The sequence below is a fragment of the Lepidochelys olivacea genome (genome assembly GCF_965140295.1).
Source record: "Lepidochelys olivacea isolate rLepOli2 genome assembly, chromosome: 8".
Taxonomy (NCBI): Eukaryota; Metazoa; Chordata; order Testudines; family Cheloniidae; genus Lepidochelys; species Lepidochelys olivacea.
Window position 1 is genome coordinate 100,773,413 of NC_140418.1, and position 25,394 is coordinate 100,798,806.

The 25,394-nt window shown below is 45.2% G+C and overlaps 1 protein-coding gene across 2 annotated transcripts in view; it reads left to right on the top strand.

Annotated features, from left to right (window-relative positions):
• The window catches only part of BEND5 (BEN domain containing 5), a 1,397,007-nt gene that overhangs the window by 1,364,072 nt on the left and 7,541 nt on the right, over positions 1-25,394 (top strand). For both annotated transcript variants that reach the window (XM_084637918.1, XM_084637919.1), the window contains one exon: positions 8,871-8,967. In XM_084637918.1, the coding sequence (XP_084494044.1) occupies positions 8,871-8,967 (97 nt within the window). The remainder of the gene's footprint in view (positions 1-8,870; positions 8,968-25,394) is intronic.

Consider the following 25,394-nt stretch of genomic DNA (forward strand, 5'->3'; position numbering starts at 1 on the left):
TTTGGTGTGATGGCCAGTAGCAGTGGTTCTGCTATCAAGCATGCAGCTGATTTCACTTCGACCACAAAAAGCATCATTTGTCAAACACAATTGAGGAATGTCTAATAAGAATAGTTAGAAATGCAGAAACATACTGCAAAGTGTGTAAGGTATAATCAGGGGTGGACCAACTGGGTCTTGAGAAAGTTCAAAATGTGATTTTCCTGTACTTTCGGATTCCTCTTGGAGCTGGAAATTGTTGTTCTGTTCTTGCATTTCCAACCTAACTGGAAGTAGGAAATAAAAGAACTGTTAAAGCCTCCAGTTTTCTTGTCACTCCTTCCCCAGTGTATTTCAGAACACTGGTCAGGAAGAGAAGAAAATTGCCAAAGTTGAATTTTCACATAAATTGCTTACTCCCCCACTCTTCTTTCTGTGTATCAAACAAAGTCAGCTCTGTAATTTACATTAATTGTGTGAAGGGCTGAGGTCAGCTATCCCACAAGGATTTCTTTCCAGATTTGGCAAGTGATATGAATTAAACAATACAAAGATTGGAAACATTTCAATGGGAATGGACTTACCCTAGTATCTTTCTGGTACTGTATAAGAACATATTCCCAGAGTTTAATGTGAGTTCATCTCCTCAGCCTGCATATGTACAGGGGGTCAAATTCATTCTTGGTGTAACTAATGAAGTTGCAGTCTTCTGGTTTTAGCCAGCTTACTTAAAACTATAATGTGTGCCAGTTTCTAGAGGGAAGTTGGAGCAACATGCATTATAACAAATTAAAATTTAATGGTGCTAATACTCACCCTCTTTTTATGGTGGTTAATATGCAGTTGAAGATGTGGTTCCTACCTGGGTCCCTCAGATAAACGCCCCTAAGGAACATGCACAGCAAGAGGAAGAAAACATTTTCTACTTTGTTCTGATACTGTAGGCCTTATTTGCATTGATACTAAGGCCCCTTTATGCCATCCTGACAGTGTATAGGAGCCTTAAACTGATCAGAAATAAAACTGGATTATATTTTTGGTTGGCCAATAGTCAATTAGCTTAAAAGTGCATTTTTGAGGTACTGAAATTAGTGACAAATTCGGTTAATAATTTCAGCTGAAAATTTTTGGAAATGTTGAAACATTTTTGTTTGCACATTTTCAAAACCCAACATTTTTGATATTTTGTTTCAAAACAGTATTTTTGAAGCAAAATGTTATTTATGAATCAACATACAAAACATTTCAATCAACCTCAACCAAAAAAAATTTGGTTATTGTGGCTGTATTTGGATTTATTTACTTATTTATTTACATACTGATATAAGCATTACTCACTTGCTTTATGTGCATGGTAATGATTCTGTAATTCATAATCACTGGGGATTTTCCTTCAGAGAAAAATGTATGTTGTTGGATTATGCATAATTCCTGCCTATACACTGAGGAGGCAAAGGTCAGCCAGGAATCGCTGAGCTGAGGAATCACATCCGACGAATAACAAAGAAGAACCAACTTTGCCATTCTGTTGTGTTTTGATGAGCCTCTGTGCTTTCAGGCCCTGACTGGGACCAGAGACAGAGGACATGGAAATACATTTACTGTGATATCATGTGTTGGAATACTGGGAGACAACCAACTCTGCTGGTATGTCCAGATGGACCAGATGCAGAAAGTTTATTCATAGATTCATAGATATTTAGGTCAGAAGGGACCATTATGATCATCTAGTCTGACCTCCTGCACAATGCAGGCCACAGAATTTCACCCACCACTCCTAAAAAAGACCTCACACCTATATCTGTGCTATTGAAGTCCTCAAATTGTAGTTTGAAGACCTCAAGGAGCAGAGAATCCTCCAGCAAGTGACCCGTGCCCCATGCTACAGAGGAAGGCGAAAAACCTCCAGGGCCTTCCAATCTGCCCTGGAGGAAAATTCCTTCCCGACCCCAAATATGGCGATCAGCTAAACCCTGAGCATATGGGCAAGATTCATCAGCCAGATACTACAGAAAATTCTTTCCCGGGTAACTTGGATCTTACCCCATCTAAAAACCCATCACAGGCCATTGGGCCTATTTACCATGAATATTTAATTACCAAAACCATGTTATCCCATCATACCATCTCCTCCATAAACTTATCGAGTTTAATCTTAAAGCAAGATAGATCTTTTGCCCCCACTACTTCCCTCGGAAGGCTATTCCAAAACTTCACTCCTCTGATGGTTAGAAACCTTCGTCTAATTTCTAATCTAAATTTCCTAGTGGCCAGTTTATATCCATTTGTTCTTGTGTCCACATTGGTATTGAGTTTAAATAATTCCTCTCCCTCTCTGGTATTTATCCCTCTGATATATTTATAGAGAGCAATCATATCTCCCCTCAACCTTCTTTTAGTTAGGCTAAACAAGCCAAGCTCCCTGAGTCTCCTTTCATAAGACAAATTTTCCATTCCTCGGTTCCTCGGTTTTCCATTCCTAAGTTCATAGATTCATAGGCTTTAAAGCTAGAAGGGACCATTATGATCATCTAGTCTGACCTCCTGTATAATAACACAGGCCAAAGACCCTCACCAGTAATTCCCACATCAAGCACATATCTTGTGGTTGAGCTAGACCATACCTGTTAGATAGATATCCAGCCTTGGTTTTAAAGTGCCATAACTCTCACCAAAAAGCCTGTTTGAGATATGCAGACCCAGGAGGTTCAGATATTCAATCATCTGAGGCTTTCAGGGTGATTTCCCAACCTAAGGACCCAGGCCTGTTTCCACTGATCAATGGGAGTTTTGCCATAAGCATCAATGGGAAAAAGTTAGGCCTCAAAACCTCTGACCTTTTAGCAAGTTACCCCATTGCTAATGATTTCTGTGTATCAGATTCAAATACATTTTCAAATACTCTAGAACATACATAAGCCTATGAGTAGCCACCGTTTTTATGCTTCCCAGAAGTAGCTTTCTGCAAGGAAGGATGTGTTATTTTGCCCAGAAAATCAGCACTTGTTGTTCAGCTTTGCACAGGTATGTGTGTTACATGGTGATGGCGCAAAAAGAAAAGCTCCCATGACACCATCTCTCCAAAAACTCCCACTTTTCGTCACTGTTATCACTGTATCTAACTTGGCTTGTTACGCTCGCTATCAGATCAGACCAGGGCACCACTGATTAGTGATGAAAGATTAATTTCAGCCTCATAGAAACAACAGGAACAAACAACTGCAAGGAGAAGAAAACAGTGCTAATAAATTATAACACTAGGGTTGATCCACCCTAGCATGATATAATGCTGTGGTTTAAAGCCAGTTAACGCCATTTTCCATTAGCATCCCCATTCAGAACAGCTGTTAGAAGTGGCTTCTATCCATTAACGGGAGTGCTTCTAAATGTACAGGAAAACATCATCCATATCTCCTGAGATAATAGGGAGCTGACAATACACTTACTGCCCACCATCATCTGGGACCAAAAAATGTCTTCCTCTTTTCATAAACAATATGATTTTTGTTGTGGTGGCTTGAGACTTGCTGGAGAATTCAGTGTTGCCTGACAGAGAGAAACCGCCGATTTCTAATTTGAGCTATTACAAAGATTAATCTTTCTTTCTCTGTGCATCTCATTTTTCTTCCCCTTCCTGCCCCTTCCCTTTCTTTAGGGTAACTTAGATGTGTTTGCCTAAACCAAAGGCGTACGCAGGTCTGGTAAGTGGTGCCTCTGGACTGGAAGGTCAATGTTTTAAATCCTGCTGAGGACTAAACTTGGATGAATTCCATAAACTAATAACCCAGCACAGTGTTTCAAATTGATGGAGGTGCTGTCCTCTAGATGAGACATAAAAACAGAATTGTGATCTGCCTGGCAGAGACCCCACAGGACTTATCAAAGACGAACAGGAGCTGCTAACTGGTTTGCCCTTGTCAAATCCTCCTCGTCACCAAAGCTTCACTTCCTGGTCCAAAGAAATGACATCGGACCTTATGAAAATGAGATAGAAACTTGAAGGAGCCGTCCTGCTTCTAATTATTTAAAGCAGTTTGCTGTGCTTCGTGAGGGGGGAAAGAGAGAGAATCCACATCCTGGGAAGTGGAATGACCCTGAATTTCTAAAAGCAAAACAAAAGCTGATGGATGGTGCCGCTGCGCTCTGCAGTCGTGACATTATTAAATGATTAGTGAGCTATTAAAGCAGCAACACTTAGTTTCTCCACTAATGACTTGTACTGCTAACTGGGTTCCAAATGGAGATTTTTATTGCATCCTGGTGCAGACAGAATACTGCGGGCTGTGATTGCCGCAAATCGTTTTAAGCAGGCAGGTGCACAATCGGAGAAGCAAATCTTGATTGAAAACAAGTAATGGATGACTGCCTCGGTTGCCTCCTATGGTGGGTGCCTTAGAAATGTGAATAATAATAAATAGTAAGAAGTCTGGGGCATTCGGTTTGGTTCGGATGAGGATTCAAAAGTTTATGGCTATTGAAGGCTATCATAGTAGTGTAAGGGTAGCTAAGCTCTGGAGTGGACTTCTAAGGGAGTTTGTGGAAGCCCCATCATTGGAGGTTTGTAAAAACAGGTTTGAAACACCTGCCAGGGATGGTCTAGGTTTACTTGGTCCTTGCCACAGTGAAGGGGGCTGGACTTGATGACTTCTCAACGTCCCTTCCACCCTGACACGTCTGTCATTCTGTGTGGTAGAGGCTGGAGATTCATCCAGATGTTTTTCAACATCAGAAAAGATCTGGGTTTGGTTTGGTTTGATTGCAAGTGCCTTCAGTTCAGTTCTTACTATAGGCAAGCTGCACGACCCAGCTCTGCCGAAAACTGAGGGAATTAATTCTCCTCGCTTGCAGTGATTTCACTCTCGTGTGGTGCTGCTGTGCAGTGGGGTGAGAACAGACTCCAGATCCTTGTTGCATTCTGAACTAAGCAAATGTCGTCACTTTGCTTTGGCTTTCCTCAAAAAGATCTTAGCTATGACACACACACACGCTATGAATTAATCGAGCCATTTTCCTACAAGCTGGACAGGGGGACAGAGTGGGACATTGTTACTGCTATTTCCATTTTTACATACTTGCTCAGACAATGTGTTGATGGGGGCCATATAAGTACCTAGGTAGAAAGTTCTAGTCTCTCGATGATGTGACAGTCAAAATAAGGCAGGGACTGGATGTCTCGACATTGGTAATAGAGTCTATAGCTTTTCACCTCGAGGTTGCTGGTTTGAATCCAGATAGGTCATTAGTGATTTGAGGTTGTCCCCATCTGATAGTTGTTCAGTGGTCTCTGTGACAATATCCTGAACAAACCTTATGGAATTAAGAAAAACTTTATTAAGTTAAACTTTACTGAATTAGGCTTAATACCTTTGGGGTCTATTGTATTAAAAATGCAGTTGTTTAGGTGTTATTGTAGGATTGTTTGTAACTTTTCTGGGGCCTTGGCTAATGTAAATGTTAGGAACTTCCAAGAATTGTTCAAGTTATACGTGAGAAGAGGGTTTCCTCTGAGGGACATGGGAGGCCTTTTGAAGCTACGCCCTGGAGGGAAACTTACTGTCTACTAATTACCTGCCCCTGAAAGCTCTAGGTCCAAGACCCCTGAACTATGTGAAGGAGGGACTAAACTTTTCCTGAGTGTGCTAGTTCTGAGCTGAGGCTATGAACTTGTGACCACAAAAGAGAACCCCTCGGGGGGCTTGACAGACTTACCTGACAGAGTCCATGGTGGAGACAGTTGGGGTGATCTCTGGTAAGCTTATTAGCACACATGTAGGTTCTTTTGTTGTTTTTAATATGTTTTCTCTGTAGTACTTTTCCCTTAGGAATAAAATAGACTTGCAGAGGAAGTGCTGAATGGTTACTTATAACTGATACCAATTACACTGTGTACTGTCTCTGGGGGGAGAAGCAAGCAGGCCTGTTTAGGCAGACTGTCTTTTGCAGGGAAAATCACAGGTTAGTCATGGAACTGTGCAGCCTACAAATACCCTGGTCAGGAGGGAGACAGATGGGTATCTACCTCAGAGAGGTAACGGCTGGGGAACCTGGAGTGGGTGTTCTTGCTGTACCCTATAGGGGAATACAGGTGCAGTTGCCCTGAACTGTGTCAGTTTCTATAGGGAATGTGTTTGTAAGTCTCAGTCCAGTATCCATGCCACTAAGTTGGCAGCCTTAGCAGAGACATAAAGGCCTGTATGGGGCACGGAGACTGACAAGAGGCAGCTGTAAATATGGACCTCGCCATTGAAATACAATGGTGGGGTGTCATGGAGAAGCTAGCATGATGGTTGCCTAGGCTGCACCTCTTCTGTAGGTGTAAACACATGGCTTCCCTCCCCAGGGCTGTCAGTCAGGCACTTCCCACCACCACAGCACCTACAACAAAGAAAGACAAAGACAAAGAGGAGGACAGTGGGGGCTGATTGTAGCAGAGGGACCTTAAGACATTAGCACTGACAAAATGTCCTGGAGACTTTACTGGGTCCAGTTATCGCTCAGTGTTTTTAAGGTGTTGGGCAAAATGAGAGAAAGCATAAAATCAAGCCATAAATGTTTAACAGCCCTCTCCTCTCTTCTTTCTCCAGCTACTCATAAACTTTGCTGCTCCTTTGAGTTCAGCATCTGCAGAATCATAAAAACCCCCAACCGTCCCCAAATTCCAGTAACAATGACAAAACTCTTTCTAAGAGATGCTGCCTCTATGGAGTGATAGGATCTTCTGACTCTCTAACGTCACGCTTCCATGCACATGCAGGTGGTATCCCTGTAATATGTACCCAGAGTGCAAAAAAACTTACCTTATACTGCAGCAATGCTAATTTTCTCGTAGGCTGACTATTACACACAGGGGTAACACCCCCACAGCCCGTGCATACTCCCAGATTTATACTGTGCATATCAACTGTTCTGATTGTCCTGCCTGGTGTAACAGAGCCCATAGGATATACACTGTAGATGTCAATAGCATGTGAAGTGGTAGGATGAACATTAGCATTAAATTCCTATTGGGGAAGCCTTTTGAAATAGACTTTCAGTAGAAGTGGTGGAGCCACTTAAAACACTACTAGGCAGAGCACTAGAAACAATATAGGAAGGACCCGATCCAGGATTGGTCAGACTGCAATTCTGAACAGTCATCAAGGGTCATCTACCACAGCTAGATCTTAGCTAATGTATCAAGCCTCTTAGGGCCACATCTGTTTATAGCATTTTCCAGCTTCCAGTCACAGAGTCAAAACTTTCAACTACTCCGAGTTAGTCTTTCCCCCTTTCTGAAAAATGAACAAATAAATGAACAGGGTTCTCACCAGGCTGCATGAACCCGATGTCTAAAACTCATTAGTTCTGATATCCTAATGTGAGTGGGCGGACAAGAAAAGCTTCATTTAGAAGCTGGCATCTTTATACAAGCAGCTTAAAAACCCCTGAGACGTTGCAATTCCAGAATTTCCTTCTAATGGAAGCACTAGCAGCTAATTGATATAATTTTAAAAAATAAAACAGAAATAGGTTGATTTTCCTAAACTGGCAAAGGAAAATGGCATGGAGCAGCTAAAATGGAAGGAACGTTGTGGTCAATTTAGATTCCCCAAGTTCTGTACAGTGAGAAGCCACCTGGTTCCCAACTCATATACTGTGTAACTGCCACTGAAACAGTGGTTATTGTCATTGGCCAATGGACACTTTGAAAAATACTGCCGAGTAGAATTTAAATTTTTGTATATATATAGTGCTTTGGCTTTGATTATCCCCAAGTGCTCATTGGATACCAGCAGTGCATGACTGTGTAGGCAAACATAGCAGTCTTTATGTCCTTAGCAAAATCTCACATGGCAGAGCCATGTGTGATGAAACCTGTTTCATTAAAAATGGATGAAATTCACCCGGTGTTGAAGGCAAGCCCAGAGAATAGCATAGGCCTTATGCTGACCCTCGGCACAGGGGTGCATTTCACCCAATGCAGACATTGTCCAGGACAAAAGTGTTCCCGTTTCTTTTTGAAAATGACCCTGGATTGTTTAATTTCTACCAAGACAATCACTTTAGCAAAGCCTCGGAACAGTCGCCTTGCTGTAACATCTCAGCAAGATTAACAGGACCTCTGATGGTGTAGTGTCTACTTAGTACTGAATGTTAAGTTTGGCATTCAGTGAAATTCATGGTGATTAGAGACAGAGTAGGCCTGATAGATAATTTTGTGCAATGCCCTCCCCCTTCACAGTTCCAAGGATTAGTCTCTACTGTGTACCTCCCCATTCTGTTTTCAAATCCAAGTCTATAGGTCAGGAATTACACCGCAGAACCAACGTAGAGTAGCTCCTTCCTAGGTCAGCAGGTGCGTGGAGCTCAAGATGAGCCCAAGCCAATGTTTCAGTGGGCCGGCATTCTGCTCCCAACTTTGAGGTTGTGTATTGAACCATTTCAAGTTTGTACCATGACATTCTAGATCTCAGCTCCTGGAGGCAAGTGCAGTACTGTTGAGATGTTGGCTGTTTTCCTGCAGGAGGATACCTTGGACCAGAAGAAGCAAGTTAACATGCACTGTGCCTGATTAAACTTCTTGGGTATTTACTTTCCCTCATGAGAGATGAAAGTATGCTGAGATCCCAGTGACATTCGCGAAGTACATCAGAGGGGCCTGTTTCTTTCCCTTTATGATTTCATGCGACATATTTTCTACTTATGAAAAGAAGAAGCAAACTCGAAGACACACACTTTAGCTGCTGGCATAAGTTATTTTGTTGACCCTGCCCTGAAGCTTTTGGCTTTGTGGGATGGTTAATGTAAAACTTGTTCATGCATCAAATAACAGTAATTTACCTTTATGCTCTGCTTGTTTCCCCTCACCCCTCAGTCCTTTTTGAAGAAGTTCCTTAACTAAAAACTCACAGATATGAAGTTAGGGAGAAATGTGGCCAGAACATTCTTGGATTACTACCGGCTGAACACCATATCAGAGAGACCACTGGCACCTATCCCCAACACACGGTAGGTCAGAAAGCAATCTCGGCTCTTTCTACATTTGTTTCTCTTGCTTGACCAGGGCTATGTTTTTAATACCCTCCCTGCCTACACTTCACTTGTATCTAAGGGATTGTGGCTTTCTAATAAATTTGTTATTCTAATTCTTTCTTATTTTATTGAAATTTCTTTCTAAACCAAGCAGTTATGGTCTGAAAAATACCTGGGTTATGCCTAAAATATTATTCCAGGGATTTTGGAGATATCACGCTTGATTCTTTTCTCATGCTAACTGTACACCAAACTGCAGTGTCTTTAATGGACTTATTCCTAATTTACACCAGTGTAAGAGAGAGGAGAATCAGACCTGCTGTGTTTTAAATACCTTTCATTCCGGAAGTGAAATCTTGCGTGCTCGCGGGGAACGGCTCTGTTTCTCCTCAGACCAAGTCTGGCACCAGCAATAGTGTGATAGATTCCATACACCACCCTGCCAATGAGCCTCAGCCCTGAACGAAGGAATCACCTCGAACAGAGAGAGAGCAGCTAACGCTTCAGGTCCACTTGACACTTAGCTTCTCTGCTGAAGCAGGCGGCTAATCTGGCAACTGTGAACAGTCCCTGGGGTTAGTCACATGTGTAAAATGAAGCATAAAATGGTGCTGTGGCCACAGGGACCAGTTGTAATGGCTGTTGTGATGCAGACACATGTCCACTAGGAAATGGGGTGAAACCACCATACAAGGCGGCGTGAACTAAAGAGGATATGAGCCGAGCATTTCAAATTCCCAGTTTCTTCATCTCAACTCTGGCATTGGCCTGCTATATAGCCTTGAGCAATTCACCTCACCTTTCTGTGCCTTAGGGTACATCTGTATTTAGAGCTGAAGGTGTAAATCCTATCTCAAGGAGACTGGTGCTAGGTCCTACTGAGCTAGCTCGCGAAAAATATTGTGTAGGGTGGTGGTATGATATGCAAGAAGGGCTAGCTACCCCGAATACGATCCCATTCAAGACATTAGGCATGTACCGGGAGCAGCTAGCCCTTCCCACAGCTCACACTGCTGTGATTGCACTTCTGTTTTTAGAGCACTAGCTCAAACAGAACCAGCACAGGTATGTCTCCTTGAGCTAGGAATTACACCCACAGCCTGAAGAGTAGAAATACACACCGTTTCACTGTCTGTGAAACAAGGGTAGTAGTCCTTAGCTCTCCAGGAAGGATTATAATAAATACAATGCTTTGAACACACAAAGCACCGTGAAAAGTTACAAGCAGACCAAGCAGGACTGGCATTTCCATTTCCTAGGAATGGCTGCAACATTAACATTTGCTTTCATTCTTGTTTGGAGAAAAACCAAAGAATCTGGAAATTTTCTGCCAAATAAAAATTTCAGAAAAAAATTATCTTTGGGTCAGTCCAAATATTTCAGTGCTGACTTTATTTTATTTTTTCAATGTATTTTATATATATAATATGAAATATATAAAATTGAAATGGTTTTGATTTATTTTGTAATGAGGTTTCTGCAGGAACGTGTGTCAGTTGAGAGAAATCGGCATTTTCGGAGGGGAAAAATGTCCAGATGGAAAATGTTTGACCAGCTCTAGTGACAATATTTTTATAGCACATTTCAGTCTAGGCCACAGATCAGCTGTCAGAGGTTCTTTTGAGAACGCTGCCTCTTAAGTATGTTCCACTTGCAGCCATTTTGGCAGATGCTTATTGACATGGTCAGATTGTACCCGTTCTGCTGCAGTGACTGTTGAAACATTCTCCATCTCCCTTTCTCCGCTGATGACTTTGACATAACAGTTTGGGCCGGGATGGAGGGGGATCACCAGCTGTGCAGTTCTCATTGCTGTCCTTCTGCAGAGACCAGCAGGGCTGGTGATGAAAAGAATCTAGCATCTTCCTCCTCTGTTCTCCTGAAAGGGAATGTATCATTTCTTCCAGACTCCTAGTGTCCACTGCCTCTGGGTCTGGGAAGCCAAGCCTATTACAGAACCTGGCAGCGTAATGCCCTTCAGTAGTACAACTCAGTTACCTCGGTATAAGGATTATTTTTTAAACTAAAGAGCTGCCGTCAGTGCTAACAGAAGCATTATAATCTCATCAGACATCCAGGCCCATCTCTATAGAGACAGATACACCAGAAGGGAAGTATATACATGTATATAATCATTTTGCACAGTGTCAGTTTTGTTTGTTACCCCCACAACTCTCTACCTGGGGGGGAGAATTCTTTTGTCTAGTCACATACTACAGGAAATTTCTACATATTGGTTAATACTCACCCCAAAGACGACGTATGTTTAGGGAATAGATTTTAAGTGATCCATGTTGCTAGTGTCCTGATATCTCAGTTAATATATCAGATTCTCCCAGTAAGTAGACAAATGCCTTTTCTATCTGTATCATGGGCTTATTTTCATAACATAGGATGATAGCTCTTTTGTGCGTGTGTGTGTGTGTGTGTGTGTGTGTGTGTGTGTGTGTGTGTGTACAGGGCTGTCCTTAGGCATATGCAGCTGTGTAGGGAACCCAAAAATCTGGGGCACCACCAGGACCATAGGCGCCAACTTCTCATCTTGCTGAGAGGTGCTGGACCCCCATTCCACTCCAACCCTGCCCCCACTCTACCCCTTCCCTCAAGCCCTGCCCCTGCCCTAGCTCTTCCTACCCCTGCTCCGCCCCCCACCCCACCTCTTCCCCGCCTCCTCCCCTGAGCATGCCCCATCCCCACTCCTTCCTCTCTCTCACAAAGCTTGAACGCCGTGAATCACTGTTTGCGGCGCTCTGGAAGTGCTGGGAAGGAGGGAGAGGAGTTGGTAAGTGCGGGGCTGCCGGCTCACGAGAGGCGCTGGGGGTAGGGGGGAGGAACAGAGGGGAGGAGCTTGGCTCCGGTGCGTGCTCTGCACCCACTAAATTTTCCCCATGGGTGCTCCAGCCCCGAAGCACCCACCCATGGAGTCCGTGCCTATGACCAGGATTGCAGGCAAGAGTGGGTCAGCTCCCGCACACCCGGCATGCACTGCAGTCTCCTTACCAGGCAGAAGGGAGAAGGTCTGGGGGTTGGGTTTCTGCAGGGAACTGTGACTCTCGGTATCATTCTGTCAATAAATCAGAATTTTTTCTATAGTGCTACTTCTTTAATGCAAGTCTAGTCCATCAGCATTATAGTGTGCTTCATTTGTTTAAACTGTTTTTAATAAAATGCATGTGGCAAGTTTTCCAGTACTGTAAGCTTATGTTTGTGTTGCTAAGGGCAAGTCGGGCATAGGGGCACCAGTTTAATAATGCTGCCTAGGGCCCCATAAATCCTAAGGATGGCCCTGTGTGGTGTGTATCCACACACACACACACACACAGAAGTGAATGAAATGAAGTATTACTTTGAAGCTGTCATGTTAACTGGAAACTTGTTCAAGGAGAAAGTCCTAGAGCTACTACTGGGAAGAGAGTTTTGAGGCTTTAATTATGCCTTGGCTCGGAAATAACAAAAGAAATGGATCTGAATATATAAAATGGTACCAAACATCTATGTACTCAGGGCTAATTATATGGCACAGATATTCACTTGAACCAGGAAATGTTTTGACTACAGTTTATGAAAATCCATTATGACATTACCAGATTCTCCATGCTCATGAAAGGAAGGCTGCAAAAAGTTAATAAATATGTGAAAGGAAACTAATTGGATACTTTGTGCCAGCTACTGTACATGGAACAAGTGTTGTGTAAGGGAATTAGTGCTGCTGAAAGGTGCTGGATTGACAGGCATTAAAATAATAATAGTCTGTGACACGCATTTGATCAGAGGATCTCAAAGCACCAAGAGTTAAGTGTCACTGTCCCCATCTGTCAGATGGGGAATTTTCAGCATAGAACAGGGAAATTACTTGCTCCGGCTACATTTGAAGTCAAAGGAATCTCTAGTAATAGATTTGAGGTTCCCTGACACCTAATCTAATGCCCTGGACCAGGCTGCCTGCTGCTTAAAATCATCAGTATACCAACAGTTCTACAAGACCATTGGAAGTGGAAGGCCTTGTTTATGTGTGATGGCCACCATTTTGGCCAGCGCACCAGAGATTGAGCCAGAGTCTTCCAGAGCTAACAGCCTGCGCTGATACAGCTTGAGCTGAAGTGGGGGTTGCTAACAATTCATATCTCTACAAGTTGGCACCTGTAACATGCTCACCACCAGTTACTTGCACACAAAAGTTGGACCACTTTAACTCTACGGGTAAATGAAGTGGTGCAAGCCCTCTGCCTCCTAGCACAGGGTCAGTTATTCCAGGATGAAGGGGAACAGCTTTCCCCATGAGGCATCTCTGGACTGATATCACTGCATCCCCAGGAGGGATTGCACTGATATAGCTGCTCTGGTTAAAAATCACTGCCCTAAGTGAAACAGTTATCCTGGTACAAAACCTATGCAGATGAGGCAGGCCTACATTTCCCTTATACTGACTCCAGTCCCATCCATCAATGAGGCTCTGTCTGGGACAGGCGGGGCCACTGCTAAGGTTAAGGTGGGATGTCAGTCCTTGAAGTCGCTGCTGAGTCTACCAACAAGTGTGTCAGCTGTGGTGGGGCATTTTGTGTTGTGAACACCTCGGGGCTAGAAACTAATGTCAGACCCACCAACTCGACTCTTTCTCCCCCATCCCTGTTGTACCCCTTAGCGCACATCTGTGGTGAATTACAGCATGAGAATAATTGTCGTCTTCTCCTCACCCTTCAGTGGGGACTCCAGCCCCCTCCCACTTCTCATACTTCCAGTGGTGAGCTGGAACCGCACGAACCGGTTGTTAAATTTTGAAGCCGGTTTACAACCGGTTGTTAAAGGGGTGGGCAAACTCCGGCCCGTGGGACACGTCCGGCCAGTGGGACTGTCCCCTGTCCGGCCCGCCTGAGCTCCCAGTTGGGGAGGCTCCCCTGTCCGAGAATCCCGTTTTAATTTTGCTCCGGGTCTTCGGCAGCACTTCAGTGGCACGTCCTCCACTCGCTCTGGGTCTTCAGCGGCACAGAAGGACCTGCCGCCAAAGTGCTGCAGAAGGCACAGAGCGACTGAAGGACCCGGTTCTTCAGATTTTGGCAGCTCATCACTGCATACTTCTCTTTAAAAGGGTCATTGTCCGCATCCTCCCCACAAGAGACCAGCTCCCTCCAGCTCTTCTGTGTCCTTTGCCACCACAGAGTGTCCCTACACAACTCCACCCTCACTTTGCTCTATGTCTGCCATTCACCTCTGCCTCTCTGACCCCTAGGACATCTGCATCTAGCCAGCTAGTCTTCTACCTCTCCATGTCTGAGCCTTTAGCTCAGCTCCCAAGGGAAGTGTATCCCAGAACATAAGAATGGCCCTACTGGGTCAGACCATGGGTCCATGTAGCCCAGTATCCTGTCCTCTGACACTGGTCAGTGCCAGGTGCCCCAGAGGGAATGGACAGACCAGGTAATCATCAAGTGATCCATCCCCTGTTGCCCATTCCCAGCTTCTGGCAAACAGAGACTAGGGACACCATCCCTGCCCATCCTGGCTAATAGCCATTGATGGACCTATCCTCCATGAATTTATCTAGTTCTTTTTTGAACCCTATTATGGTCTTGGCCTTCACAATATCCTCTGGCAAGGAGTTCCACAGGCTGACTGTGCGTTGTGTGAAGCCCAGGGACCACTTCTCACTAGTTTCAAGCAGTAAGTCCTGTTTTGCCCTTGTTCCCTGCTCCTGGACTCCTTCCCTGATTTCCAAACCAGCATCCCCTTCTACACCTTAAAAACAGCCAAGGGCCCATGTCATCTGGGAGAGAAGTGGTTATTTTCCTACAGGCTAAGCTTCCCTTTTGAAATATGTAAGTGTGTGTTTAGATGACCCAATGCGGGGGGAAAGGTTGTAATGTCCTCATATGTGCACTAATGAATTAAAAGCATTGCTGGATATGCTAGACACATTATGGAGTGAGGATATATGTGTCCTGTGAATCGCTAATTAAGGAACAGAGACCTCAAAATTAGAAATCATCCGTCTGTCAGAGCTGTTTGAGCAGACAACATACCCGCTTAGCGTGAAGGACTTGGAACATTTCAGAGCAACTGACTCTAAGATACAGCTCACCCTGCAGCCAAAGGCTCCTATCTAAGGGTGTGTGAGGTGCACACAGACCAGAATAATACAGTTTAGAAAGATCAAATGGGTTTATGAGAGACCTGTTGATAAAGGGAAGGGTATGTGACTTCCATTCCTTATTGCGCTCTTCTCATTTATGTTCCTCAGTAACTCACAAATTCTGCCACAATTGCACTCAAGGGAAATGCTGGAGCTAGATCCCTCTTATTATTATAGGTGGGGCCGGTTGCACCAACTATTGTTAATGTCGCTTGACACTTCCCATTATAAGTCCCTGTGGTCAGTTGCTTATAACTTTGCCAAGCTTCGATAATTTGGACTGAAATTTTCCATGTCAGGTAGAAGGACCTCACATACCATAACATCTTCCTAGTCACTCCTCAGGCAGCAGAACACGGACAGGCTAAAATGGTCTTCAGTGTGATTTGAAAGACCAGCAGGGATTTTCTTAGGTAGGGAACCTCCACTACCAGGTCCTTCCATGGTCTTAGGGCAGCCAATATAAATGTATATTCACCCACCAGCTTTGGTGCTACCAGACAGAAGCTAGAGGAGCAGTGTGGTACGTCATGCAGCTGGTATCCTAATGCTAGTCAGAAACTGTATTGGAGAGGGGGGAGTCAGTCCCTATGCACCATGGAAGGAAAACGCATATGGGCACACCCAATGGGTCAAACTTCAATATAAACAACGAGGAGTCCTTGTGGCACCTTAGAGACTAACAAATTGATTTGGGCATAAGCTTTCGTGGGCTAAAATCCACTTCATCAGATGCATGAAGTAGAAAATACAGTAGGCAGGTATAAATATACTCCATGCATCTGATGAAGGGGGTTTTAGCCCACGAAAGCTTATGCCCAAATAAATTTGTTAGTCTCTAAGGTGCCACAAGGACTCCTCATTGTTTTTGCTGATACAGACTAACGTGGCGGTGACCCCTCTGAAACTTCAATATAAGTCACACTGGGATAAATCTGAAAAATGCCACTGCCTCCCGTGGAGTGACTTCTGATTTACACTGGGGTGAGATCAGAATCTGTCCCTCTGTGTTTTAGCCATGAGTCCTTTGTTATTGAAAGAGATGAGATTGGTGCATCGTTAGCCATGACATGAGACAAGAAAAGGTGATGGTTTGCCCACCAAATGCTTATAGTAATTGAAAAACAGACTTTCTGGACCTTTCAGTAAATTTGATTCAATTAACCGTCTCCATAGGCAAGAAATGGTCAAGTCAAACATACAGTCTTCCACATCTGCTGATGGAAAAGTGACTCTGCTTTGAGCAGGGGCTTGGACTAGATGACCTCTTGAGGTCCCTTCCCACCCTGATGTTCTATGATTCTGTGATTCCAGATTTACATTTCAGCAGCACTGACAAACTGCCACAGCCACTAAGAGCTTTGAGTGCCTCCACTCCTTCCTTTGGTGCCTTGTTAATAGGAAATAAAACTGACCTGTGACTTTAATGAGAGACTTCCTTGGAGCCCTCCTAGAGGGATCTGCAAGTCAGGCTGCTTCTCTTGCTCAAAGGGGGCTCAGGGCTCTTAACCTCCTAGGGATGCTTGTGATGTCAACAGCTCACACTTCTCTACACAAGAGGTAACAAGTAGACTGCAAGTTAGTTCCTGAGACACTGAAAAGCATCCAGTTTGTAAGTGCTATTGGCAGTGCTTCCTGCACAGACACTGCTAAATAAATAGTGTGTTTTCCTTCTCTCTCCACTACACATTGCTCATAAAGGAGAGGGAGGGGATCACATAAATAATATAAGGAGGAAACAAACTGAATAAGAGAAAACAAACCTGTCCTCAACATTTCCCATTAACAAATCAGGATCCCTCCCAGAAGAGGAGAATAATAAACTTCTTCTTGTGAATTTTATTATGAGGACATGGGAATGCTGTGGTTGGTGCAGTTCCCGTTTCCTACCAACAGGTGTCACCAGCATGAATTACAAATATTCTGTAAAAAGAACAAGGAGTACTTGTGGCACCTTAGAGACTATGTGGGCTAAAACCCACTTCATCAGATGCATGCAGTGGAAAATACAGTAGGAAGATATATATATACACAGAGAACATGAAAAAATGGGTGTTGCCCATACACACTATAACAAGAGTAATCAGTTAAGTTGGGCTATTATCAGCAGGAGAAAAAAACCTTTTGTAGTGATAATTAGGATGGCCCATTTCCAATAGTTGACAAGAAGGTGTGAGTAACAGTGGGGGGGGGGAAATAAGCATGGGGAAATATTTTTACTTTGTGTAATGACCCATCCATTCCCAGTCTTTATTCAAGCCTAATTTAATGGTGTCCAGTTTGCAAATTAATTCCAATTCATCAGTCTCTTGTTGGAGTCTGGTTTTGAAGTTTTTTTGTTGTAATATTGCAACTTTTAGGTCTGTAATCGAGTGACCACACAGATTGAAGTGTTCTCCGACTGGTTTTGAATGTTATAATTCTTGACGTCTGATTTGTGTCCATTTATTCTTTCATGTAGAGACTGTCCAGTTTGGCCAATGTACATGGTAGAGGGGCATTGCTGGCACATGATGGCCTATATCACTTTGGTAGATGTGCAGGTGAACGAGCCTCTGATGGTGTGGCTGATGTGATTCGGTCCTATGATGGTGTCCCCCTGAATAGATATGTGGACAGAGTTGACAACGGGCTTTGTTGCAAGGATAGATTCCTGGGTTAGTGTTCTATCCTCTAATATAATATATATAATATTCTATACTTCTCCGGGCATGTCAGATTGTAGCCACCCATGGGTGATGCCTTGGGATACATCACAAGCTAACACAGAAATTGTGCCTCATGACAGGATTGTTTACCTGCTTCTTTTGTGTTCAGACAGCACCAGGCTACATCAGTTTCTAAAAATCTTTCCCAAGTAGGTCAATGTATTTTTAAAAAATTGCTGGGAATTCAAACGACTTTAATCTGATTTCCAGGGCAGCAAATTGCATTAGAAATGGAAGCGCTCTTACAGTTTAAAGGCAAATTATATGTTTTGCCTCGAATTAATTTTTGTTTTTCCCCCTTCTCTACTGATAATTATAATCTGTCAGTTTACTCCTACATGCATCTGCACGTATTATGCAGTTCCTGATACTTGTAGCTGTCGTTAAAGAAAACCTTTCAGGTTTTAAACGGTGACACATTTGCATGGGTTCAATGAAAAGGATCTATTTACGGAGTTCTGGGAGATTTGCATTGCTTGGCTAGCCTCCAGCGTAGGGGTTCTCCAAAATACCACATTATAACAATTATCCTGTCAAGGGCTGAAAAATCACAATCCCAGCTGGAACAATGCAGCCCTGGAGTTCAAGCACACACTAAACACAGTCCCAAACCACAGAAAATGTGCAGGGTTAGATCATGCCTTGAGGCACTCCCCTGAGCAAATGATGGTGTATAAACCACTGCACTCCAGGAGCAGGCCAGGGGAACATACTATCTCCAGGAAACAAAGTGGGGAGTAATGTACTCCTGCCATGGACCATCCATTGGTAAGTTACTATCCCTTCCTCCCTGATGGTTCAGCTACTGCCTAGCAAGTGGGAGCCTGGAGTCAAAGCTCCAGCCCTTCCCTGCTTCCCCATGAACCCCCACAACTCAGTTCAGTCCCAGAAGCAGTTACTATGCTGGTGGCCCAAAGTCTGGGTCTCCTACACTGGGTTGTAGTTGTGGACATGGGAATGTAGTCAACGTGACAGTCAAGTCCAGACTTTAGTTCTATAATATATATGCTCTGACACATAATATTTTGCAACTATGGGATGGGGGGAGACAGAGGGACACCACCCATGTAGCAGCGGTCATGCTTGCGACCAAGGGAGAAGCACTTGCAAGTAGAGCTGGGCGAAAGTTTGCAACCAAAACTTTGGGTGAAAAAGGTGGATTTGGGTAAACTGAAATATTTCTCAAGATCATGTTGATTTCGCCAAAGAGTTTCAGTTAAAATAAATTAGATAAAATCATAACCTTTTGTTTCACCATTTTCAAAATGAAATGTTAGGATTCAAGATGTTGTTTTGAAATTCCCTTCAATGTTATATAAAAGGTGTTAAAAGAAAAGCTTGAAATCCAAACGGAATGGTTCAATGGATCTGAAACATTGGTTTCGACTTTTTGATTGGCCAGAATTTTTTAAAAATAATCATTTTGGATCAACCTGAAGTGATTTCTCCCCACCCCCCGGGGTTTTTGTAATAGCCAGTGACCCGAATAATCACTTTTTCACACGGTATAAGGTGAAGGTGAAAGGTGGTGCTTCTCACAGCAGTAACTGGGAGCCTTCTCCAAGTGCAGCAGATTGTGTTTGCATTGCTCTGTCCCAGTGAGTATGTCAAGCCCTCCTGGCAAGACTGTGACACACGACCCCTCATCCATGACGGCATGAGCTGGTGCAAATGGTACACACACATGCGTGCACACAGGGATGGGGGTTGAATTTGTGATTTTTGTCTTTAAAATATGCAGTTGTATCCACCAGAAGATCAATACCTTGTCAGCTAATGCCTAAGGATTTCTCACCATTCATATAACGTGGTAAATTTGTTTTCATTGTTTATAATTGGCCTAGTCTTGCAACATGTATGTTATCTAACTGCCAGCGTCTCCGCTTGCATTATCTGCTGTGCCATTTGATTTCTGGTTTTGTCTTTCAAACCTGTCAGGCGTTCCCAGAAAATACAGAAAATCCTTTTGCAGTGTCAGACACGGGGCCAGTTACTTGTGCCTCTCTGAGAGTGAAGCATTTGAAGTAATCAGGTATAAACAGTTTGTTTGGAAAATGCACATCTTGTATACCTAGGAAACATTGTAAAAATTAGATCATCATCTACAGTAGTGTAGGAAGAGTCCATTGTTTTGTAACCATTTTCAATTCCAGTGATCCTATTTTGATCCCTGGCATGTGGACATGTATAACCCTCTATTTCTTGCAATTTCAACATAAGATCCAATTAAATTGGTTCCCCTTTCATTTGCAGGCTGCAGAGTCACTAGTTAAAATCTACCCTGACTTGGCTAGTTAAAATCATGCCCTGATTCTCATGGGTGACTTTAATTTTCCTGATATCTGCTGGGAGAGCAATACAGCGGTGCATAGACAATCCAGGAAGTTTTTGGAAAGCGTAGGGGACAATTTCCTGGCGCAAGTGCTAGAGGAGCCAACTAGGGGGGGCGCTTTTCTTGACCTGCTGCTCACAAACCGGGTAGAATTAGTGGGGGAAGCAAAAGTGGATGGGAATCAGGGAGGCAGTGACCATGAGTTGGTTGAGTTCAGGATCCTGACGCAGGGAAGAAAGGTAAGCAGCAGGATACGGACCCTGGACTTCAGGAAAGCAGACTTCGACTCCCTCAGGGAACGGATGGCCAGGATCCCCTGGGGGACTAACTTGAAGGGGAAAGGAGTCCAGGAGAGCTGGCTGTATTTCAAGGAATCCCTGTTGAGGTTACAGGGACAAACCATCCCAATGAGTCGAAAAAATAGTAAATATGGCAGGCGACCAGCTTGGCTTAATGGTGAAATCCTAGCGGATCTTAAACATAAAAAAGAAGCTTACAAGAAGTGGAAGGTTGGACATATGACCAGGGAAGAGTATAAAAATATTGCTCAGGCATGTAGGAATGTTATCAGGAGGGCCAAATCGCACCTGGAGCTGCAGCTAGCCAGAGATGTCAAGAGTAACAAGAAGGGTTTCTTCAGGTATGTTGGCAACAAGAAGAAAGCCAAGGAATGTGTGGGCCCCTTACTGAATGAGGGAGGCAACCTAGTGACAGAGGATGTGGAAAAAGCTACTGTACTCAATGCTTTTTTTGCCTCTGTTTTCACTAACAAGGTCAGCTCCCAGACTGCTGCGCTGGACATCACAAAATGGGGAAGAGATGGCCAGCCCTCTGTGGAGATAGAGGTGGTTAGGGACTATTTAGAAAAGCTGGACGTGCACAAGTCCATGGGGCCGGACGAGTTGCATCCGAGAGTGCTGAAGGAATTGGCGGCTGTGATTGCAGAGCCATTGGCCATTATCTTTGAAAACTCGTGGCGAACCGGGGAAGTCCCGGATGACTGGAAAAAGGCTAATGTCGTGCCAATCTTTAAAAAAGGGAAGAAGGAGGATCCTGGGAACTACAGGCCAGTCAGCCTCACTTCAGTCCCTGGAAAAATCATGGAGCACGTCCTCAAAGAATCAATCCTGAAGCACTTGCATGAGAGGAAAGTGATCAGGAACAGCCAGCATGGATTCACCAAGGGAAGGTCATGCCTGACTAATCTAATCGCCTTTTATGATGAGATTACTGGTTCTGTGGATGAAGGGAAAGCAGTGGATGTATTGTTTCTTGACTTTAGCAAAGCTTTTGACACGGTCTCCCACAGTATTCTTGTCAGCAAGTTAAGGAAGTATGGGCTGGATGAATGCACTACAAGGTGGGTAGAAAGCTGGCTAGATTGTCAGGCTCAACGGGTAGTGATCAATGGCTCCATATCTAGTTGGCAGCCGGTATCAAGTGGAGTACCCCAAGGGTCGGTCCTGGGGCCAGTTTTGTTCAATATCTTCATAAATGATCTGGAGGATGGTGTGGATTGCACTCTCAGCAAATTTGCGGATGATACTAAACTGGGAGGAGTGGTAGATACGCTGGAGGGGAGGGATAGGATACAGAAGGACCTAGACAAATTGGAGGATTGGGCCAAAAGAAATCTGATGAGGTTCAATAAGGATAAGTGCAGGGTCCTGCACTTAGGACGGAAGAACCCAATGCACAGCTACAGACTAGGGACCGAATGGCTAGGCAGCAGTTCTGCGGAAAAAGACCTAGGGGTGACAGTGGACGAGAAGCTGGATATGAGTCAGCAGTGTGCCCTTGTTGCCAAGAAGGCCAATGGCATTTTGGGATGTATAAGTAGGGGCATAACGAGCAGATCGAGGGACGTGATCGTTCCCCTCTATTGGACATTGGTGAGGCCTCATCTGGAGTACTGTGTCCAGTTTTGGGCCCCACACTACAAGAAGGATGTGGATAAATTGGAGAGAGTCCAGCGAAGGGCAACAAAAATGATTAGGGGACTGGAACACATGAGTTATGAGGAGAGGCTGAGGGAGCTGGGATTGTTTAGCCTGCAGAAGAGAAGAATGAGGGGGGATTTGATAGCTGCTTTCAACTACCTGAAAGGGGGTTCCAAAGAGGATGGCTCTAGACTGTTCTCAATGGTAGCAGATGACAGAACGAGGAGTAATGGTCTCAAGTTGCAGTGGGGGAGGTTTAGATTGGATATTAGGAAAAACTTTTTCACTAAGAGGGTGGTGAAACACTGGAATGCGTTACCTAGGGAGGTGGTAGAATCTCCTTCCTTAGAGGTTTTTAAGGTCAGGCTTGACAAAGCCCTGGCTGGGATGATTTAACTGGGAATTGGTCCTGCTTTGAGCAGGGGCTTGGACTAGATGACCTTCTGGGGTCCCTTCCAACCCTGATATTCTATGATTCTATGATTCTATACCCCTTATCAGCTGAGTGCTTAGTCTGTGGACAAACCTAGATAAACAAAGTAGATGTGTGGTAATCATCATCAATACAAAGGAAAATTGGAATATTTTATAGGAAGATCTGGATGACCTTGAAGATTGGAGTAATAGAAGTGGGGTGAAATTCAATAGTACAAAGTGCAAGGTGATACACTTAGAGTCTAATAAGAAGAACTTATGTTATAAGCTGGGAGCTCATCGGTTGAAAGCAAGAGAGAGACCTGGGTGTGTGGGTCGATCACAGGGTGACTATGAGCCACTAATGTGATGCAGCTGCAAAAAACCCATGAGATCCTCGATGTACCTGGTGAGGCATTTCCTGTAGTGATAGGGCAGTACTAACGCCATTGTACAAGGCACCTGTAAGATCTCATTTGGAATACTATATACCATTCTGGTCAGCCATATTCAAGAAAGATGAATTCAAGCTGGCACAGGTGCAGAGAAGAGCTACTAGGATGATCAGGGGAATGGAGGCCCTATCTTCTCAGAGGAAATTGAAGAGGTTGGCTTGTTTCGCCCAGTGAAATGAAAGCTGAGAGAGGATCTGATTAAATACATCAGGGTGGTAAACACCAGGGAGGATGAAGAACAATTTAAGCTGAAGGACAGTGTTGGCACAAGAAGAAGTGGGTGTAAACTGGCCATGAGCAAATTCAGGCTGGAACTCAGAAGAAGGTTTCTAACCATTTGAGGGATGAGGTTCTGGAACATCCTCCAAATTGGAGTTGTGGGGGCAAATAACTTAATTGGGTTTGAGAGAGAGCTGGACAAATGTAGGAGTGGGACTGTATGATGGGATTGCTTGTGATGGGTGTGGGGTCCCATCCACATTTCTCATGTTCCTAAAATCTCATGCTTCAGGGCTTTCGCCAGTCCCATGCAGGGATCAGGAAGGGATTTCTGCTCCTGCCCCCAGCGTATTCTAGTGAGATTTTTCTCCTTCCTCTGAAACATCAAAGATGGCCACAGCTGGGCAAGGTGGGACAATGCTCTGAGGTAACACTGAGCATACTCCCTTTCAGGAGCTTGGCTGGCTGGTTCTTGTTCACATGCTCAGGATCTAACTCAGGGGTCGGCAACCTTTCAGAAGTGGTGTGCCGAGTCTTCGTTTATTCACTTTAATTTAAGGTTTCACATGCCGGTAATACATTTTAACGTTTTTTTAGAAGGTCTCTCTCTCTCTCTCTCTCTATAAAAGTCGATAGATTATATAACTAAACTATTGTCGTATGTAAAGTAAACAAGGTTTTCAAAATGTTTAAGAAGCTTCATTTAAAATTAAATTAAAATGTTGATCTTACGTCGCCGGCCCGCTCAGCCCGCTGCTGATCTGGGGTTCCATTCACCTAGGCCAGCAGTGGGCTGAGCGGGGCCTACGGCCGGGACCCCAGCTGGCAAGGGGCCAGCAGCCAGAACCCCAGACTGGCAGTGGGCTGAGCGGGGCCAGCGGCCGGGACCCCAGACCAGCAGTGGGTTGAGCGGCTCAGCCTGCTGCCGCTCAGGGATTCCATCCGCCGGCTCCTGCCAGCCAGGGTCCCGGCTGCCGGCCCCGCTCAGCCCGCTGCCGGTCTGGGGTCCCGGCCCTGCCCACATAGAGTGGGTACCCTAGCCCATTCTCGTCCTCTCTCTCTGCACTGAGCTGAGGGTGGGAGTGCACTGAGCACAGGGCTGGGGGTGAAGGAGCAGGCTGGGGTTGGGGTGCAGGGTCTGGCCAGGAGCTAGAATGAGGGAGGGGACTCAGGATTGGGGCAGGAGGTTTGGGTGTGGAGAGTTTACCTGGGAAGCTCCTATTTGGTGCGAGGGGTGCAGGTGGGAATGTGGGGGGGAGGCGCAGGAGCTCCCGTTTGATGCTCAGGGTGGGGGTGGGAATGTGGGGGGGGTGTAAGAGTCAGGGCATGGGGTGTGGGGGGCTGGGTGTGTGTGAGGGGGGTGCAGGGGTCCGGGAAGAGGTCTGGGTGTGTGTGAGGAGGGTGCAGGGGTCAGGGCAGGGGACTGGGGTGTGTGTGAGGGGGGGTGCAGGGGTCAGGGCAGAGGGCTGGGGGTATGGGCTAGGGTCCTGGGGTTGCTCCCAGCCCCCTGCCCAGAGCGGCTCAGGGCAGGGGGCTGGAGGGGATAAGCCCTGATTCCACCTCCCTTGCCCCGTCCCCCTTCTTCTCCGCCTCCTCCCCGGAGCAGCGAGCACTGCGGCTGCTTCTCCCCCTCCCGCGCAAGAGCCATCAGCTGATCGGTGGCAGGGAGGGAGCGGAGAAGGGGCAGAAACCCAGCACGCTGGGGGAAGAGGCGAGGGAGGGGAACTTGCCTGCCCTGCAGCAGCAGCTGGGCAGGACCAAGCTTCTTCACCCTGCCCCCGCGGGGTCGCGGGGGGCGGAGAAGAGCGGGCCAGGGCGGGCAGGATTTTTAATGGCACGCTGCTGCCTGCCTGGTTCCTGGCCTGGGTTCGGCAGCGGGCTGAGCGGGGCTGGCAGCTGGGACCCGGCAGGCAGCAGCGTGCCATTAAAAATCGGCTCGTGTGCCATCTTTGGCACGGGTGCCATCGGTTGCCGACCCCTGATCTAACTCATCATCAGATGTAGGGACGGGAAGGAATTTTTCCCCCAAGTCATATTGGCAGTGACATGGGGAGTTTTTTTGCCTTCCTCTACAACGTGTGGTGCAGGTCACTTGCCGGGATCATCTGAGCATATCTCCCTTAATCTATTCCCTGCCATTCCAGGGGCCTATAGGGTATAGGGTAGGGTGACCACATGTCCTGTTTTTAGAGGGGCAGTCCCGTATTT